Here is a 22,778-nt window from a genome sequence, read left to right as displayed (position 1 = left end):
ATAACACAGACAGGCCTTTGCAAAGCCACACATCAGCACAGCAAGATTAAGCAATTTCACACCAACACACACACAGACTCTAGATAATGATAGAGCAACACACCAACACACACAAACTCCAGATATCGCAACACGACAACAGCACAAACAAACCATTATTGCCACACATTTTGTACCCCGAAAAAACATTTATTTTATTCCCGAATCATTGAAAGCACTTCATTTGGCTATCTGGCACACTTTTCAGATCAAAGATGTTTTTAACTGGGGTCACGTGACCACCGCTCCAATAAGAGTTCCCCCAAAAAAATCGACCGGAAAAAACCCGTAAAATCCATACAAGATCGACTAAAATTCAGGATAGGCACATCTTGCAATTTGTACGTACGTGACCAGACTTCTAATGAACTAGTTGTTAATTTTCCGGTAATTAACTTTTGCTGAATGTCTACTCGTCGATCGCCTCAGTTCCACGTTCGGCATTCACAACACCGCCCTCTCTTGGTTTAGGAACTACCTCCAGAACCGCTCTCAGACTGTCACCACTGATTCGTTCTCTTCTCAGCCTGTCCCTGTCCGCTTCGGCGTCCCACAAGGATCTGTCCTCGGCCCTGTCCTTTTCACCCTGTACACCCAACCCCTCTCCCTGGTCATCGAACGCCACGGCCTGAACTACAACTCCTTTGCCGATGACACGCAGCTCCAGAACAGCGCCAAGCCGGAGGACGTTGACGATCTCCTTGGATCCATCTCCAGTTGTTTCACTGACATCAAGAACTGGATGACTGAGAACAAGCTGAAGCTGAACAGTGAGAAGACGGAGGCCCTTCTCGTTGGAACACGACAGAAGATTGCTTCCCTCACTGTGACCGACCTCCAGCTGGATGACGCGACTGTTCCATTCTCCCCTGCTGTCAAGAGCCTTGGCGTCTTTCTCGACTCCACTCTCTCCATGCAGACACACATCTCCTTCATCATCAAGACCTGCTTTTTCCACCTACGACGCATCGCCTCCATCCGTCGCTACCTCACCCACGACGCCTGTGTCAAGCTGGTTGTCTCCCTCATCTTCAGTCGTCTGGACTACTGCAACTCCCTTCTGGCTGGCCTCCCCGCCTCATCCATTCATGGCCTACAACGAGTCCAGAACGCCGCTGCCAGGCTGACGTTGAGGAAGACGAAGCGAGACCACATCACCCCCCTACTTCGCTCCTTGCACTGGCTCCCTGTCAACACCCGAATCTCCTACAAACTGTCCACTCTGGTCTACAAGTGTCTCAACGACTCTGCTCCTGAGTACCTTCAATCCTCCCTGGACCTGTACACCCAGCCCTCCGACCGTCCCCTTCGTTCTGCTGCTGACCCTCTCCGCCTCCACATCCCTCGCTCGAAACTCGCATCTGCTGGTCAGCGTGCATTTCCCTCCACGGGCCCCTCCGTCTGGAACTCCCTGCCGCTTGAGCTTCGCCAGAGCCCCTCTCTTGACGCGTTCAAGAGTAGGTTGAAGACTCAGTTCTTCCCGTAGCTGGCTGCGACTTTCATGCTCGACGTGATGTGTTGTGCCCCAAAAGACATTCTTGTGCTGTGCTCTGTGAGAGGTGTTTTCTTTGTGCTTAATATTATTTTGTTTGGACCTAGCTATTGATGTGTACATTGTTGTTAAACAGTTGTTTGTTTACCAGGGTTTGCTAGTGTGTGATAGGGTTCGTGTCCGTCTGAAGATGTTAGTTTCTTTGTTAGTCCTGTGTTGACAACTCTTCGACAAGCGCTTAGAACTGTACCCACGGAATACGCGCTATATAAGCTTCATATTGATTGATTGATTGATCAAAGCTAAGTCGCTCTAATTAAGGCTTAAACTGTTAACTAAAGAGGGAACAACTACCAAGCAAAACATGAAACATCTATGCAGGAAAGCAATCTAGCTATCAGTATGAACCAACAAGTGTCCGTTATAAGGTAACCTTCCCCTAAAGCAATTGCACACCAACACACAGACTCTAGATATAGCAACATACCTTCAGTTGGTACATCCATAAAACAACACACAGACACAGACACAGACACAAACACACAAACACACACACACATACACACGCCGCAGACACAGACACACAGACACAAACACACACACACACATGCACACGCAGACACATACACAAACACTCATACACCTCCACCCCCCCCACACACACAGACACACACACATACACACACACAAACACACACATACACACATACCCCCCCCCGACACGCACACACACACACACATTCAGAGAAAAACTCACTGTTTGAATCAAAGTTTCCATTCATAAGAAAGTCTTCGCCAAATGTGTCCGCTGTAAGTGTCTGAAACGCAGTTACGCAAATAATTACAGTCGTTGGTGAAGATTGGAAAATATACTTTTTCCGGAGATAACTCTGTCCTTTTTATCTTTAGAACCCCATAAGAGTTGTTCCCCTTATTGCGCTGAGCAAAAACAGTGTGACAGAACTACTTCACAAAGAAAATCTTTGGCATTTGTTTTAAAACATAGACAGTTTGATCGGTTTCAATCATACACCTCGCGTTTGTAAGAAAGTCAGACAGAACACAATCCGACAGTCTTTGAATAACTATCGAAAGACAGCAACACACAAGTTTCGTTGGGGCAGTTAAAGAGATGTGCGTATTGCTGTCTGTCGATAGTTAGCCAGAGACTAGTGAACATTGCACTGAATAGACATACAGGCAGACAGACAGACAGACACACACACACAAACACACACACACACACAAACACACAACCCAAGACTGGAGCGACAACAAAAAATATTCCCACCCCAATATACAAACAAACACACAAAGAAACAAATCAACAAACACACAAACGAACTATAATCAACAAACACACAAACTAACTATAATCAACAAACACACAAACTAACTATAATCAACAAACACACAAACTGACTATAATCAACAAACACACAAACTAACTATAATCAACAAACACACAAACTAACTATAATCAACACACAAACTAACTATAATCAACAAACACACAAACTAACTATAATCAACAAACACACAAACTGACTATAATCAACAAACACACAAACTGACTATAATCAACAAACACACAAACTAACTAATCAACAAACACACAAACTGACTATAATCCACAAACACACACACTAACTATAATCAACAAACACACAAACTGACTATAATCAACAAACACACAAACTAACTATAATCAACAAACACACAAACTGACTATAATCAACAAACACACAAACTGACTATAATCAACAAACACACAAACTAACTATAATCAACAAACACACAAACTGACTATAATCAACAAACACACAAACTGACTAATCAACAAACACACAAACTGACTAATCAACAAACACACAAACTGACTATAATCAACAAACACACAAACTGACTATAATCAACAAACACACAAACTGACTATAATCAACAAACACACAAACTAACTATAATCAACAAACACACAAACTGACTATAATCAACAAACACACACACTGACTATAATCAACAAACACACAAACTGACTATAATCAACAAACACACAAACTGACTATAATCAACAAACACACAAACTAACTATAATCAACAAACACACAAACTAACTATAATCAACAAACACACAAACTGACTAATCAACAAACACACAAACTGACTAATCAACAAACACACAAACTGACTATAATCAACAAACACACAAACTGACTATAATCAACAAACACACAAACTGACTATAATCAACAAACACACAAACTAACTAATCAACAAACACACAAACTAACTATAATCAACAAACACACAAACTAACTAATCAACAAACACACAAACTGACTATAATCAACAAACACACAAACTGACTATAATCAACAAACACACAAACTAACTATAATCAACAAACACACAAACTGACTATAATCAACAAACACACAAACTAACTAATCAACAAACACACAAACTGACTATAATCAACAAACACACAAACTGACTATAATCAACAAACACACAAACTGACTATAATCAACAAACACACAAACTGACTATAATCAACAAACACACAAACTGACTATAATCAACAAACACACAAACTAACTATAATCAACACACAAACTAACTATAATCAACAAACACACAAACTGACTAATCAACAAACACACAAACTGACTATAATCAACAAACACACAAACTGACTATAATCAACAAACACACAAACTAACTAATCAACAAACACACAAACTAACTATAATCAACAAACACACAAACTAACTATAATCAACAAACACACAAACTAACTAATCAACAAACACACAAACTAACTAATCAACAAACACACAAACTAACTATAATCAACAAACACACAAACTGACTATAATCAACAAACACACAAACTAACTATAATCAACAAACACACAAACTAACTATAATCAACAAACACACAAACTAACTATAATCAACAAACACACAAACTAACTAATCAACAAACACACAAACTAACTATAATCAACAAACACACAAACTAACTAATCAACAAACACACAAACTAACTAATCAACAAACACACAAACTAACTATAATCAACAAACACACAAACTAACTATAATCAACAAACACACAAACTGACTATAATCAACAAACACACAAACTGACTATAATCAACAAACACACAAACTGACTATAATCAACAAACACACAAACTAACTATAATCAACAAACACACAAACTAACTATAATCAACAAACACACACACTGACTAATCAACAAACACACAAACTAACTATAATCAACAAACACACAAACTAACTAATCAACAAACACACAAACTAACTATAATCAACAAACACACAAACTAACTATAATCAACAAACACACAAACTAACTATAATCAACAAACACACAAACTGACTATAATCAACAAACACACAAACTAACTAATCAACAAACACACAAACTAACTATAATCAACAAACACACAAACTAACTATAATCAACAAACACACAAACTAACTAATCAACAAACACACAAACTAACTATAATCAACAAACACACAAACTAACTAATCAACAAACACACAAACTAACTATAATCAACAAACACACACACTAACTATAATCAACAAACACACAAACTAACTATAATCAACAAACACACAAACTGACTATAATCAACAAACACACAAACTAACTATAATCAACAAATACACAAACTAACTATAATCAACAAACACACAAACTAACTATAATCAACAAACACACAAACTGACTATAATCAACAAACACACAAACTAACTAATCAACAAACACACAAACTAACTATAATCAACAAACACACAAACTGACTATAATCAACAAACACACAAACTGACTAATCAACAAACACACAAACTGACTATAATCAACAAACACACAAACTGACTATAATCAACAAACACACAAACTAACTATAATCAACAAACACACAAACTGACTATAATCAACAAACACACAAACTAACTATAATCAACAAACACACAAACTGACTAATCAACAAACACACAAACTGACTAATCAACAAACACACAAACTAACTATAATCAACAAACACACAAACTAACTATAATCAACAAACACACAAACTAACTATAATCAACAAACACACAAACTGACTATAATCAACAAACACACAAACTAACTATAATCAACAAACACACAAACTAACTATAATCAACAAACACACAAACTGACTATAATCAACAAACACACAAACTGACTATAATCAACAAACACACAAACTGACTATAATCAACAAACACACAAACTAACTAATCAACAAACACACAAACTAACTATAATCAACAAACACACAAACTGACTATAATCAACAAACACACAAACTGACTATAATCAACAAACACACAAACTGACTATAATCAACAAACACACAAACTAACTAATCAACAAACACACAAACTGACTATAATCCACAAATACACAAACTAACTATTCAACAAACACACAAACTAACTATAATCAACAAACACACAAACTGACTATAATCAACAAACACACAAACTGACTATAATCAACAAACACACAAACTGACTATAATCAACAAACACACAAACTAACTATAATCAACAAACACACAAACTAACTATAATCAACAAACACACAAACTGACTATAATCAACAAACACACAAACTAACTATAATCAACAAACACACAAACTGACTATAATCAACAAACACACAAACTGACTATAATCAACAAACACACAAACTAACTATAATCAACAAACACACAAACTAACTATAATCAACAAACACACAAACTGACTATAATCAACAAACACACAAACTAACTATAATCAACAAACACACAAACTAACTATAATCAACAAACACACTAACTATAATCAACAAACACACAAACTATAATCAACAAACACACACACTAGCTATAATCAACGAACACACAAACTAACTATAATCAACAAACACACACACTAACTATAATCAACAAACACACAAACTGACTATAATCAACAAACACACAAACTAACTATAATCAACAAACACACAAACTAACTATAATCAACAAACACACAAACTGACTATAATCAACAAACACACAAACTATAATCAACAAACACACTAACTATAATCAACAAACACACAAACTGACTATAATCAACAAACACACAAACTAACTATAATCAACAAACACACAAACTAACTATAATCAACAAACACACAAACTAACTATAATCAACAAACACACAAACTGACTATAATCAACAAACACACAAACTGACTATAATCAACAAACACACAAACTAACTATAATCAACAAACACACAAACTAACTATAATCAACAAACACACAAACTGACTATAATCAACAAACACACAAACTAACTATAATCAACAAACACACAAACTGACTATAATCAACAAACACACAAACTGACTATAATCAACAAACACACAAACTAACTATAATCAACAAACACACAAACTGACTATAATCAACAAACACACAAACTAACTATAATCAACAAACACACAAACTAACTATAATCAACAAACACACAAACTAACTATAATCAACAAACACACAAACTAACTATAATCAACAAACACACAAACTAACTATAATCAACAAACACACAAACTGACTATAATCAACAAACACACTAACTATAATCAACAAACACACAAACTGACTATAATCAACAAACACACAAACTGACTATAATCAACAAACACACAAACTGACTATAATCAACAAACACACAAACTGACTATAATCAACAAACACACAAACTGACTATAATCAACAAACACACAAACTAACTATAATCAACAAACACACAAACTAACTATAATCAACAAACACACAAACTGACTATAATCAACAAACACACAAACTGACTATAATCAACAAACACACAAACTGACTATAATCAACAAACACACACACTAACTATAATCAACAAACACACAAACTAACTATAATCAACAAACACACAAACTATAATCAACAAACACACTAACTATAATCAACAAACACACAAACTGACTATAATCAACAAACACACAAACTGACTATAATCAACAAACACACAAACTGACTATAATCAACAAACACACAAACTGACTATAATCAACAAACACACAAACTGACTATAATCAACAAACACACAAACTAACTATAATCAACAAACACACAAACTGACTATAATCAACAAACACACAAACTAACTATAATCAACAAACACACAAACTAACTATAATCAACAAACACACAAACTAACTATAATCAACAAACACACAAACTAACTATAATCAACAAACACACAAACTGACTATAATCAACAAACACACAAACTGACTATAATCAACAAACACACACACTAACTATAATCAACAAACACACAAACTAACTATAATCAACAAACACACAAACTATAATCAACAAACACACTGACTATAATCAACAAACACACAAACTAACTATAATCAACAAACACACAAACTAACTATAATCAACAAACACACAAACTAACTAATCAACAAACACACAAACTAACTATAATCAACAAACACACAAACTAACTATAATCAACAAACACACAAACTAACTATAATCAACAAACACACAAACTAACTATAATCAACAAACACACAAACTAACTATAATCAACAAACACACAAACTGACTATAATCAACAAACACACAAACTGACTATAATCAACAAACACACAAACTAACTATAATCAACAAACACACAAACTAACTATAATCAACAAACACACAAACTAACTATAATCAACAAACACACAAACTGACTATAATCAACAAACACACAAACTAACTATAATCAACAAACACACAAACTAACTATAATCAACAAACACACAAACTAACTATAATCAACAAACACACAAACTAACTATAATCAACAAACACACAAACTAACTATAATCAACAAACACACAAACTAACTATAATCAACAAACACACAAACTAACTATAATCAACAAACACACAAACTGACTATAATCAACAAACACACAAACTGACTATAATCAACAAACACACAAACTGACTATAATCAACAAACACACAAACTGACTATAATCAACAAACACACAAACTGACTATAATCAACAAACACACAAACTGACTATAATCAACAAACACACAAACTAACTATAATCAACAAACACACAAACTAACTATAATCAACAAACACACAAACTGACTATAATCAACAAACACACAAACTAACTATAATCAACAAACACACAAACTAACTATAATCAACAAACACACAAACTAACTATAATCAACAAACACACTAACTATAATCAACAAACACACAAACTAACTATAATCAACAAACACACAAACTGACTATAATCAACAAACACACAAACTGACTATAATCAACAAACACACAAACTGACTATAATCAACAAACACACAAACTGACTATAATCAACAAACACACAAACTGACTATAATCAACAAACACACAAACTAACTATAATCAACAAACACACAAACTGACTATAATCAACAAACACACAAACTAACTATAATCAACAAACACACAAACTAACTATAATCAACAAACACACAAACTGACTATAATCAACAAACACACAAACTGACTATAATCAACAAACACACAAACTGACTATAATCAACAAACACACAAACTGACTATAATCAACAAACACACACACTAACTATAATCAACAAACACACAAACTAACTATAATCAACAAACACACAAACTATAATCAACAAACACACACACTATAATCAACAAACACACAAACTAACTATAATCAACAAACACACAAACTAACTATAATCAACAAACACACAAACTAACTAATCAACAAACACACAAACTAACTATAATCAACAAACACACAAACTAACTAATCAACAAACACACAAACTAACTAATCAACAAACACACAAACTAACTATAATCAACAAACACACAAACTAACTATAATCAACAAACACACAAACTGACTATAATCAACAAACACACAAACTGACTATAATCAACAAACACACAAACTGACTATAATCAACAAACACACAAACTAACTATAATCAACAAACACACAAACTGACTAATCAACAAACACACAAACTGACTATAATCAACAAACACACAAACTAACTATAATCAACAAACACACAAACTGACTAATCAACAAACACACAAACTAACTATAATCAACAAACACACAAACTGACTAATCAACAAACACACAAACTAATTATAATCAACAAACACACACACTAACTATAATCAACAAACACACAAACTAACTATAATCAACAAACACACAAACTGACTATAATCAACAAACACACAAACTAACTATAATCAACAAATACACAAACTAACTATAATCAACAAACACACAAACTAACTATAATCAACAAACACACAAACTGACTATAATCAACAAACACACAAACTGACTAATCAACAAACACACAAACTAATTATAATCAACAAACACACAAACTGACTATAATCAACAAACACACAAACTGACTAATCAACAAACACACAAACTGACTATAATCAACAAACACACAAACTGACTATAATCAACAAACACACAAACTAACTATAATCAACAAATACACAAACTGACTATAATCAACAAACACACAAACTAACTATAATCAACAAACACACAAACTAACTAATCAACCAACACACAAACTGACTATAATCAACAAACACACAAACTAACTAATCAACAAACACAAAAACTAACTATAATCAACAAACACACAAACTAACTAATCAACAAACACACAAACTGACTATAATCAACAAACACACAAACTAACTAATCAACAAACACACAAACTAACTATAATCAACAAACACACAAACTGACTATAATCAACAAACACACAAACTAACTATAATCAACAAACACACAAACTGACTATAATCAACAAACACACAAACTAACTATAATCATTAAACACACAAACTAACTATAATCAACAAACACACAAACTGACTATAATCAACAAACACACAAACTGACTATAATCAACAAACACACAAACTGACTATAATCAACAAACACACACACTAACTATAATCAACAAACACACAAACTAACTATAATCAACAAACACACAAACTATAATCAACAAACACACTAACTATATAATCAACAAACACACAAACTGACTATAATCAACAAACACACAAACTAACTATAATCAACAAACACACAAACTAACTATAATCAACAAACACACAAACTAACTATAATCAACAAACACACAAACTGACTATAATCAACAAACACACAAACTGACTATAATCAACAAACACACAAACTGACTATAATCAACAAACACACAAACTGAATATAATCAACAAACACACAAACTAACTATAATCAACAAACACACAAACTGACTATAATCAACAAACACACAAACTAACTATAATCAACAAACACACAAACTAACTATAATCAACAAACACACAAACTAACTATAATCAACAAACACACAAACTAACTATAATCAACAAACACACAAACTAACTATAATCAACAAACACACAAACTGACTATAATCAACAAACACACTAACTATAATCAACAAACACACAAACTGACTATAATCAACAAACACACAAACTGACTATAATCAACAAACACACAAACTGACTATAATCAACAAACACACAAACTGACTATAATCAACAAACACACAAACTGACTATAATCAACAAACACACAAACTAACTATAATCAACAAACACACAAACTAACTATAATCAACAAACACACAAACTGACTATAATCAACAAACACACAAACTGACTATAATCAACAAACACACAAACTGACTATAATCAACAAACACACACACTAACTATAATCAACAAACACACAAACTAACTATAATCAACAAACACACAAACTATAATCAACAAACACACTAACTATAATCAACAAACACACAAACTGACTATAATCAACAAACACACAAACTGACTATAATCAACAAACACACAAACTGACTATAATCAACAAACACACAAACTGACTATAATCAACAAACACACAAACTGACTATAATCAACAAACACACAAACTAACTATAATCAACAAACACACAAACTGACTATAATCAACAAACACACAAACTAACTATAATCAACAAACACACAAACTAACTATAATCAACAAACACACAAACTCACTATAATCAACAAACACACAAACTGACTATAATCAACAAACACACAAACTGACTATAATCAACAAACACACAAACTGACTATAATCAACAAACACACACACTAACTATAATCAACAAACACACAAACTAACTATAATCAACAAACACACAAACTATAATCAACAAACACACTAACTATAATCAACAAACACACAAACTAACTATAATCACCAAACACACAAACTAACTAATCAACAAACACACAAACTAACTAATCAACAAACACACAAACTGACTATAATCAACAAACACACAAACTAACTATAATCAACAAACACACAAACTAACTATAATCAACAAACACACAAACTGACTATAATCAACAAACACACAAACTAACTATAATCAACAAACACACAAACTAACTATAATCAACAAACACACAAACTAACTATAATGAACAAACACACAAACTAACTATAATCAACAAACACACAAACTAACTATAATCAACAAACACACAAACTAACTATAATCAACAAACACACAAACTGACTATAATCAACAAACACACAAACTGACTATAATCAACAAACACACAAACTAACTATAATCAACAAACACACAAACTGACTATAATCAACAAACACACAAACTAACTATAATCAACAAACACACAAACTAACTATAATCAACAAACACACAAACTAACTATAATCAACAAACACACAAACTAACTATAATCAACAAACACACAAACTAACTATAATCAACAAACACACACACTAACTATAATCAACGAACACACTAACTATAATCAACAAACACACTAACTACCCAGCAAACACACAACGTAAATACGACGTTGCGAAAATGTGAATTTTTCGTGTCATTAGCAACGTTGCGAACTTTACGTGAAATTTACGTTGAGCCAACCAAAAAACGCAACGTAAAACCAACGTTGTGTCATTGTGAGATTTTGGTGTTCTTTCGACGTTGTAATACAACGTAAATTTTACGTGAATTTCACGTTGCATTTTGGTGTCTTACAAATGTTGCGAAGATTACGTGAAATTTACGTGGATCCAACCAAAAAACACAACGTGAAAGCAACGTTGCGTTACAGTTGTGTTTTTTTGTTTTTTACACGTTGGTACATAACGTAAATTTCACGTGGATTCCACCTTAAAAAGCAACGTAAAATCGACGTTGTATTATTGTGATTTTCTGGTGTTCGAACAACGTTGGTATACTCACGTGATTTTCACGTGAAATTCACGTGATTTAAAAACAAAAGTTAGTTTGATACAACAAACGTTCCTACAACGTAGTTTCAACGTAAACACACAACGTTGGGGTTTGATTGATCGCCAACGTGCCCTCAACGTGAAATCCACAACGTAAATCCTACGTCAGTCATTACCAATTTTTCACCTGCACGGTTTCGTATCGTTTATCAAAGAAATGTACCTTTGAAAATTACGTAAGGTGAACAGATTTTCAAATACAGGAGATAGATATGTGCGAAACTATCACCGAATAACAAATGACTCAGTCAGACGTTATGAAATTAAGCGCCGATGTACCGCGCAATGTATTTAATTGCTTTGGCGTTCCAAATGCGTCCGGTTACATTTTCTGGCATCATTAATGCATCAACGAGAATTGAAAAGTAATGCTAAAAATATAATTGTGTACGTTTAAAGTTGATCTACTGTGCTCATCAAACCTCTTGTTGTATTTTGTAAATTGGCAAGAGGGGGGCAGAATACATGAACCTAATCTCTGTGATTGTCTATACGTGCGTGTGTGTGTGTGTGTGTGTGTGTTTGTGTGTGTGATTACACGTGTTAGTGTGTGTGTGTGCGTGTGTGTGTGTGTGTGTGTGTGTGTGTGTGTGTGTGTACACGTGTTAGTGTGTGTGTGTGTGTGTGTGTGTGTGTGTGTGTGTGTGTGTGACATCAGTTTGTGTATGCCGTGTGTGTGTGTCACATCAGTTTGTGTATGTGTGTTTGTGGGTGGCTGTGTGTGTATGTGTGTGTGTGTGTGTGTGTGTGTGTGTGCGTGCGTGCGTGTGTGTGTGAGTGTGTGTTTGTGTCCCTCGGCGCGTGACAATATATCTGCCAATAAGTTGAACTAAAACAGGGTTCAAGTGGGAATTACACCTGAAAAAGCAGGAAGGGAGCAGAATACATGTTATGAACTCCGTTATTTATTGTTTGAAATGTTATAACCTGGGAGAAGTCACCCTCGCACCCCGTCCTTAGTTTCTCTTGACCTACCTTTGAAGTATTCTTGAGGACATGACTAGACTACCCGATTGCGCCCATTGCACGGCATAAGAGAGCGCCGTTCCACCCGGCCGATTCCGCTATAGACGTCACGCGTCCAAGGGAGGTGATTTTCGAGCCAGCTGCATTGACTCGGCCAAGAACGCAAACTTTCTTCGATTAAAGGCATTGTAGCATGTCTAAAATCATGGGACTTGTGTTATCAAGCTTTTAAAATCACCAAGTAACTTTTAAGAATAGTTTCAGTTACATGCGAATTCATTCTGCTGAACGGATTTTGAGAGCCAGTACCCAACAGCCTTTAAATGCACCTCTTTCCTTTTTTCATGTTCTTTTATGGTTTGCCGATTTTGTTAACATTTTTGCATTCATAATGAAGATGTTATGGTGACTGTACAGAAATGTACGTCCTCTAGTTTCTAACCTTCCAAAAATTGGGGCTGGGTGTCGGGGGAGAGAGAGAGAGAGAGAGAGAGAGAGAGAGAGAGAGAGAGAGAGAGAGAGAGAGACATGCAGACAGACAGACAGAGAGACAGACAGACAGAGAGACAGACAGACAGACAGAGAGGGAGACAGAGGGGAGAGAGGGAGACAGAGGGGAGAGAGGGAGACAGAGAGAGTCAGAGAGAGACAGAGAGAGACAACGTCGAAACTTTGTCAATCATTTCGGTTTTTTCACCTGCATTTTTAGTTTCGTAATATTCTATTCAATTAATGTTCGGTCAAACATAGAGGTTCACTAATTGTGTAAGACGAAAAGAGTATAACATAAATGCATATTGTTTCAAGGAATTTGCTGAGTTAAATGGATTTGCGAGTGCGAAACTTTCCCTCCCAAAAAAAGACGCGTTACTAACCGACAGTGTTCTCCGGTGATGGCCACGGTCGACTTTGTGTATCCCAAATTTGGTTTCAGAATACAGAATACAGTATTTATTGAGCCAAGTGACATTAAAAAAAAACATTTAAAGCACAAGGAATTTAGCGTAGTGTTGGTAAAATCACGCACACGCACACACCCACACACTCACTGACACACACACACACACGCCCACACATTCACTGACATACACACCAACACACACACGCCCACACTACAGCAGTCACGATCACACCATCACACGCAGGGCAGACATGAGGTAAAACAAATGACAATCATCTATTAAAAGAACTTTGATGAACACTTTCAGGACTAAAATATTCATCGTAATCAACTCGAAGGTAAGTTGTTTTCAGTTGTTCCACATGAGACGTTATCACTTATTGTACTCCATGTACACATGCACAGATTACTTGACTGTCGAGACCATGATTGGAAACGGACCGGCCAAAGATGGCGGGTCTTTCCAATAGTCACAATGTCAGCCCTAACTCAGTTCAAGGGATACACATTCTTTTAGACTCAACTTTTGAGTCAGTATAGCGAAACAATGGGTCACAAGCAGTGGAACACAAAGGAAAAACACGTTTCACATAGACGGACGCAACCTTTAGAAAGCTGTTTAATCAGACTAGCTCAGTGCATGAGACTGAAAGCGGGGGCGGCCATTGATATCTCAAGTACTTAATTGGGCATTTTACGATCTTGAGGGAGGACGATGTATCCAGACAAGCTGCTTCAAGTTCAAGTGAATCTGCCCAGCGGACAGTGGTATGAGGAGAATTCAGAACTTGACACATACTTGCCTGTCTTTTGTCGACCTGTTCTGTTACTCACTCAAGTAGGCAGCCGAGATACCCTGCCGGTGTCACGATTTCAATCTTTCGCCTGTGTACATATTTCCCCCTCAAGACTGAAATGTTGTTTCCTGGTAAAATTAAGAAGTGAAATTATTTAAGGACGAAAAGCATGTCAGTTTCTTGCATGTGAAGAAAATTGGTGGTAAAATTTAATAGATTTCAACCCCAAAATCTAATTCTTCGAAAACGTGTACTGAGTGGTTACGTCCCTTGAGTAAGAAGGAAACATTTTAGGATGAATCAAATTTCTAAGTTAAATAAAACAAATTGGTTGGACAAATTTGGCCCCATGAATGTAAGGTACACAAGGTCGCTCATCAGTACTATCGTAGGGTGTTTTTTTGTTCAGTGTAGAGTTTATACTAGTTCAACGAGGCCGAGAAGCGAAATATCAACACGGCGAAAGATGAAAACGTCACACCGGGGGAGAGAGCGAGACAAAGAGGAGCTATCGGGTGGAGAATGGGGAGGGGATTCGGGGAGGGGGGTGGATTAAAGATGAACGTATCAAATTGTTATTTGTAAGGAGGAGAGAGTGAGACAAAGAGGAGCTATCGGGTGGAGAATGGGGGAGGGGATTCGGGAGGGGGGATTATAATGTGTGTGTGTGTGTGTGTGTGTGTGTGTGTGTGTGGGCGGCAGGTTGGGACGGCATTTTATCAACGAACGTACGAAATAACAAAACAAAATAAAGAAAGAACAAACAAACAAAAATTAAAACCTGACACATGCAGGTTTGTGTAGTCATTCGTTAGACTGATTTTAACCTGCCTTAGACGACTACCCATAGTCTTTTCACATTCACTGATTCAATCAATCAATCAATATGAGGCTTATATCGCGCGTATTCCGTGGGTACAGTTCTAAGCGCAGGGATTTATTTATTTATTTTTGTATTTTTATTTTGTGCAATTTATATCGCGCACATATTCAAGGCGCAGGGATTTTTATCTATGCCGTGTGAGATGGAATTTTTTTTACAAAATACATCACGCATTCACATCGGCCAGCAGATCGCAGCCATTTCGGCGCATATCCTACTTTTCACGGCCTATTATTCCAAGTCACACGGGTATTTTGGTGGACATTTTTATCTATGCCAATACAATTTTGCCAGGAAAGACCCTTTTGTCAATCGTGGGATCTTTAACGTGCACACCCCATTCAAGTAATGACACACTCGGACTGTGTGTGTGTGTGGGTGTGTGTGTGTGTGTGTGTGGGGGGGTGTGTGTGCTACCTGACGGATTTTGATGAACATTGGTTTACATATTCTTGAGAGCATTCGCTTGTGTGGCTGTTCTCCGATATTTGATAGCGTTATTTGATGTCATATTTTCCCGTTTGTAAAAGTTGAGCCCGCACTGTCAGAGAGAAGAACACATGAATATAATATGTAGAAATCGCAAACCCGGCCAGAAGGCAGACACGGACAAAATGTAGGATGCTGATACATGTAAAATATGTGTCTGATGCGAGTATAGGCTTTCTACATGTATGTTTACAAAAATCGTGAATAATATCTAGCCGAGATGAATCGCAACCTTTGTACCTCTCCCTTTATTTAAGATTTTTTCCCATTCTTCTTCGTGTTAGTTGGACGGTATTCTTTCTTTTTCTTTTTTCTTCCAGCCACAACACAGATAGCGTAATAGCGGCTGTTTTATTCATTCTTCTGTCTCGTTCCCTCATATTCGCATGTGATATTATGTCACTCCTTATGACCCAAACTTTGTTGCTAGACCTTTGTTAAGGAGAGAAGAGGCGAGGAAAACTGGTATGAAGTACAAGTCAAAAATCGCACCTTGATCTTACCTGACTCATTTACGGCACTTGGCAGTCTTTTGTCGGGCTTTTGTCGATCGTTTGTTCACTTGGATAATAAAATTACGGACATGCTCCCCCCCTCCCCCCCCCCTCCTCTAAACTTTGCCAAAATGGGTCCTCTTGAGACATCTCGCGTATGAGAACAAAAGAAAACAGAACGGGCAAATCATATGGACAACACATGTTGGATTTCTTCTTAAGGTACGCTCACCAGTAAAAAATAAAATGCAGCCAATGTTTTCTCGAAAAGTTGTGTTTGTGTGTGTGTGTGCGCGTGCGCAGGTTTTTTAATGTACTGTTTCGTTGAGAGGATCGTGGGTAGTGTTTTTCCTCTTCATTTTAAAATGTTCATTACAGACATATAAGACAAAATAAAGAAAAAGAGAGAAACATACAGCAAAAAACAAGTCGCGTAAGGCGAAAATACAACATTTAGTCAAGCTGTCGAACTCACAGAATGTCCATAGAGGGGGAATCGAGACGAGGGTCGTGATGTGTGTGTGTGTGTCTGTGTGTGTCTGTGTGTGTCTGTGCGTGTGTGTGTGTAGAGCGATTCAGACTAAACTACTGGACCGATCTTTATGAAATTTTACATGAGAGTTCCTGGGAATGATATCCCCGGACATTTTTTTTCCTTTTTTCAATTAATACCTTTGATGACGTTATATCCGGCTTTTTGTAAAAGTTGAGGCGGCACTGTCACACCCTCATTTTTCAATCAAATTGATTGAAATTTTGGCCACGCAATCTTCGACAAAGGCCGGACTTCGGTATTGCATTTCAGCTTGGTGGCTTAAAAACTAATGAGTGAGTTTGGTCGTTAAAAATCGGAAACTTGTAATTAAAAAGTTTTTTATCAAACGTTCCAAAAACAATTCCATCTTATTCTGCGTCATTATCTGATTCAAAAAACATATAAATATGTTATATTTGGATTAAAAACAAGCTCTGAAAATTAAAAATATAAAAATTATTATCAAAATCAAATTTCCGAAATCGATTTAAAAACAATTTCGTCTTATTCCTTGTCGGTTCCTGATTCAAAAAAACATATAGATATGATATGTTTGGATTAAAAACACGCTCACAAAGTTAAAACGAAAAATATAATATATGTATTCTTAAACGGATTTTTGTTTTGATGTACATTTTTCATTCAATTTTCTTTTCATGTTTGCTTGCTCTTCATTTAAACTGTACAATAGCCGCCATTTATATGTATTTTTCTAGAATACTGTAAACACCACTATAAGCATTATGCTTGTGTTGTTTACTCTATATGCGTTTTTTATTTGTAAATAATGCACAAACGTTGAATAAAACAGTTTAAACCAAACGAAGAGAGGTACAGAAAAGCGTGCTATGCAGCACAGCGAAACCACTATTTTTCAATCAAATTGATTGAAATTTTGGCAAAGCAATTTTCGACGAAGGCCGGACTTTGGTATTGCATTTCAGCTTGTTGGCTTAAAAACTAATTAATGACTTTGGTCATTAACAATCGGAAACTTGTAATTAAAATTATTTTTTATCAAACGATCCAAAAACATTTTCATCTTATTTTTCGTCATTTTCTGATTCCAAAAACGTATACATATGTTATATTTGGATTACAAACAAGCTCTAAACATTAAAAATATAAAAATTATGATTAAAATTAATTTTCCGAAATCGATCTAAAAACAGTTTCATCGTATTCCCTGTCGATTCCTGATTCCAAAAACATATACATGTGGATATGATATGTTTGGATTAAAAACACGCTCAGAAAGTTAAAACGAAGAGAGGTACAGAAAAGCGTGCTATGCAACAGAGCGCAACCACTTCAGCGCTAAACAGGGTCGTTAATTTCACCGCCCTTTGTACGAGCGGCGGACTACGCGGTCATTGGGAAAAAATGCAGTGCGTTCAGTTTCATTCTGTGAGTTCCACAGCTTGACTAAATGTAGTAATTTCGCCTTACGCGACTTGTTCTTTTTCCCACACACTTTGGACACGTGCGAGTACCAGCAATAGAAAATTAACAAAACACCTTCCTCCCCCTCTTAGGTGAAATGAAAGCGGACGTTTTCAGCGTGCATTCCCTTGAATTGACTGAATGGTTAATCATGCTTCCGTGATCTTGGGAGTTGTGGGTTTTTTCTGTGACATTCACAAACATACAAATGACAGAGTCCGACTAAAGGCTTACTGGAATTTACTGTTGAGTAATAAGTGTGTCCTCTTAGGACCATGCCAGTGCATGGGGGATATCTTGGATACAGGGCGGACAGGCTTGCAAGCAATATATAACTCTGACTGTTGACCGTCGTTGTAATTTCCCACTTTGTAGTTGTCAAGGTATTTTAACATGTGGGCTTTATATTTTATAAGCTTGAAAAAGAGCATTGTTAGTAATAACGCGCGCTATTTTTAGTTAAAAAAGGGATCAACTTGGAATGTGCACCCGACATTCCAATTTGTTTTCTCCTTTCTAATAATGGGTGAATTTGTTTTATTATAACTGAATTGCTTACAACCGAAATACCTACATGCCGAAATAACTGAAATAAAAAAAATAAACAAATAGACGAATAGGGAAATGATACATAAATAAGTTCATAAATGAATGAGTTAATAAATGCGTTATGGCGAAATTTAGATAACAAATTAGGAACTTTAACATTAATTTCAAATTAACAAACCAAATAACAAAATCAATAGGTAAAGTGTTGTATGGGGACATGTAACAAAATGAGGAACTTGAAAACCACCATGTAGGTGTCCGACATTTACTGGTGTCTTGTTTGCAATGATTTCAATTTGGTTCCAACATTTTGTTGTCGTCGTCGTCGCTCTTGCTGTCTTTGTTGTAGTTGTTGTTATTTGGGAGTTAAACGGGAAAAGGGGCAGACATATGTAATTGGACTATTGAACGATCGTTTTCACACTAGGTGTCGGACTTCAAGTACAACGCGGGGTAAAAGTACTTAATGGAAATCCATGAGCTATGAGTTTAATAGATAATCGTTATTTTGAGCAATTTCCATGTCTGAACATCCCACGGATATCCGCGTGCCACCCATCATTTCCTTTTACACGACAAAGTCGTGTCGTAACAATTCCCTTCCACCCTCCCCCTACCCCTCCCTATACACTTGATAGTCCTCAACTTCGACCTACGGCGATAGGGGGATAATTGAGACAGCACTCTAAGTAGCTTTCCAGGTTACTGAAAGACTTTGATTTTGATCACAAGTTTTGGAAACTGTGAGCCCTTTTATCCTCAGGGAGACAGACTGTGTACAACGTGGGATTTAGAGCGGGTCAAAGTTGAATCAAACTTGCCACATTCATTTCTTGCCTCATGATTAGCATATGCATCGTTCACTGCTTACTGTTGTTGTTGTTTAGAAATAAGTGCGCGCGCGCGCAAGTTTGTATGTGTGTGTTCGTGCGTGAGTGTGTGAGTGTGAGTGTGTGTGTGTGTGTGTGGTGTCGGTGTGTGTGTGTGGTGTCAGTGTGTGTGTGGTGTGCCAGTGTGTTTGTTTGAGTTCGTGCCTGCATGTGTGTGTGTATGTGTGTGTGTGTGTGTGTGTGTGTGGGGGGGGGTGTGTGTGTTATAGTGTCAGTTATTCTTTCTTTTGTCCCGAATCCTTGCTTTCCAGAAACCTGTGATGTCATTCTTCCTTGAAAATTTCTTCCAAAACTTGGTTGTCCAACTTTTGTCCGAGAGATGAGGTCGGAACGGTGGTATGAGAAGAATTCAGAACTTGACACCTTGATGTCATCTGACTGATTGGCTAATTACACACTTGACTGTCTTTTGTCGACCTGGATCATAAAGTTGCCGACCATGTTGATTTACCCACCCCCTTATGAACGTGAGTCTACTTGAGACATCAGCGTAGCCAACACACACCAAACCCAAAGTCGGACCGTAACAAGTTTTCATTATTTTATGTCTGCCACCCCTCTCCCTCCCCCTTTTAACCCCCTCCGCCCCCACCGCTTACCCCTTCTCAGTTCACAGTTAATTGTCTGAAGCCTCAACCCCCCGTGGGTAATAAATCACTCGACTATCGTCGCCTAGCTGCTTCTGATGACCGCTCTAAATAATGTGTCAGATAGCAGTGTGCAAAAGACACCGTTGAGTGTACATGTATTACCTTTCCTATATGCTCAGGACACGTGCCTTTTCAAGTCATTGTCAATTACAAAATGTAGGTCTTACAACACAGCCACTGATTTTCAGGTGACGGTATCAATGCCTGGTCCCTGCTCTGCGAAAAAAAAAGTGTTTGCATTAATCGGAAGAAACATACTGCATAAGCGTAATTTATGCAGAGGTATGATGTTCTTAAGTTGTGAGATTTTTTAATGATCACGATGCCTTCAGTGCTTACTAAATTCTTTGATTAGATTGATTTTTTTAATGAAGTTAGAATTCTGCTGCTCTGATTAGTGAAATATTCAAATATGCTATCATGCTATTTTGGCACCGTCATGGCTTTGTAGACTTATAATATATCTGCGTAATTGATTTCAACTCTTAGAAATCAAAAGTATAACAAATTGTATTGTGTCTCCTCTTGTCGTTAAATAATCACAACTACTGTAAAACAAATTTGCTTTGATAAAGCTCCCGTTTTTCTCTCAGAATTTTGCTCATTTTTGTTTTGTTTACATGCCCCAGACACAAAAACTACAAAACGATTCATAAAAATTCCGTTCCATGCATTCCGTCTCCTCTCAATCTAAGATCTCCCCCCCCCCCCCCCCCATAGATCCTCCCCCCACAGTTTGTACAGGAGCGGGGCATTTAGGAGCCTTTGCAATTTTATGACCCGTCTGAAAGAAGTGATTGACTGGACACTGTCAAGTGCTCTTAAAGAAGCGATCAGATACGTGAGAATCACAGTGTGAAATTTGACAAGAGGTTGACGGAAGTCTGGCAACCAGATGTTAAAGGGAAAAAATAACTCACTGAAAAAGTGAGATCGCACGTGTCGGACAGATGAAGGTTGGAAAAAAAGGAACCTTCTTGGCATGGATAACACTGGAAATATAACGTGGAAAACTTGTAATTATAGGTGCTGGACTTTCAAATTCAACTTGATCGCACATGTCGCCCTTAATTGTCTCTCTCACTGCTTTCTTATTACCC

At 36.2% G+C, this 22,778-nt stretch overlaps 1 protein-coding gene across 1 annotated transcript in view; it reads right to left on the bottom strand.

The window, feature by feature from the left end:
- LOC138950621 (beta-1,3-glucan-binding protein-like) overlaps nucleotides 1–22,778 on the bottom strand; it is a 39,024-nt gene that overhangs the window by 7,342 nt on the left and 8,904 nt on the right. The window contains exon 4 of the mRNA XM_070322328.1: nucleotides 2,289–2,349. Within this exon, the coding sequence (XP_070178429.1) occupies nucleotides 2,289–2,349 (61 nt within the window). The remainder of the gene's footprint in view (nucleotides 1–2,288; nucleotides 2,350–22,778) is intronic.

The sequence above is a fragment of the Littorina saxatilis genome, linkage group LG16 (assembly GCF_037325665.1).
Source record: "Littorina saxatilis isolate snail1 linkage group LG16, US_GU_Lsax_2.0, whole genome shotgun sequence".
NCBI lineage: Eukaryota > Metazoa > Mollusca > Gastropoda > Littorinimorpha > Littorinidae > Littorina > Littorina saxatilis.
The sequence above is the reverse complement of the archived record's forward strand: the minus strand, read 5'-3'. Positions and strand labels throughout refer to the sequence as shown.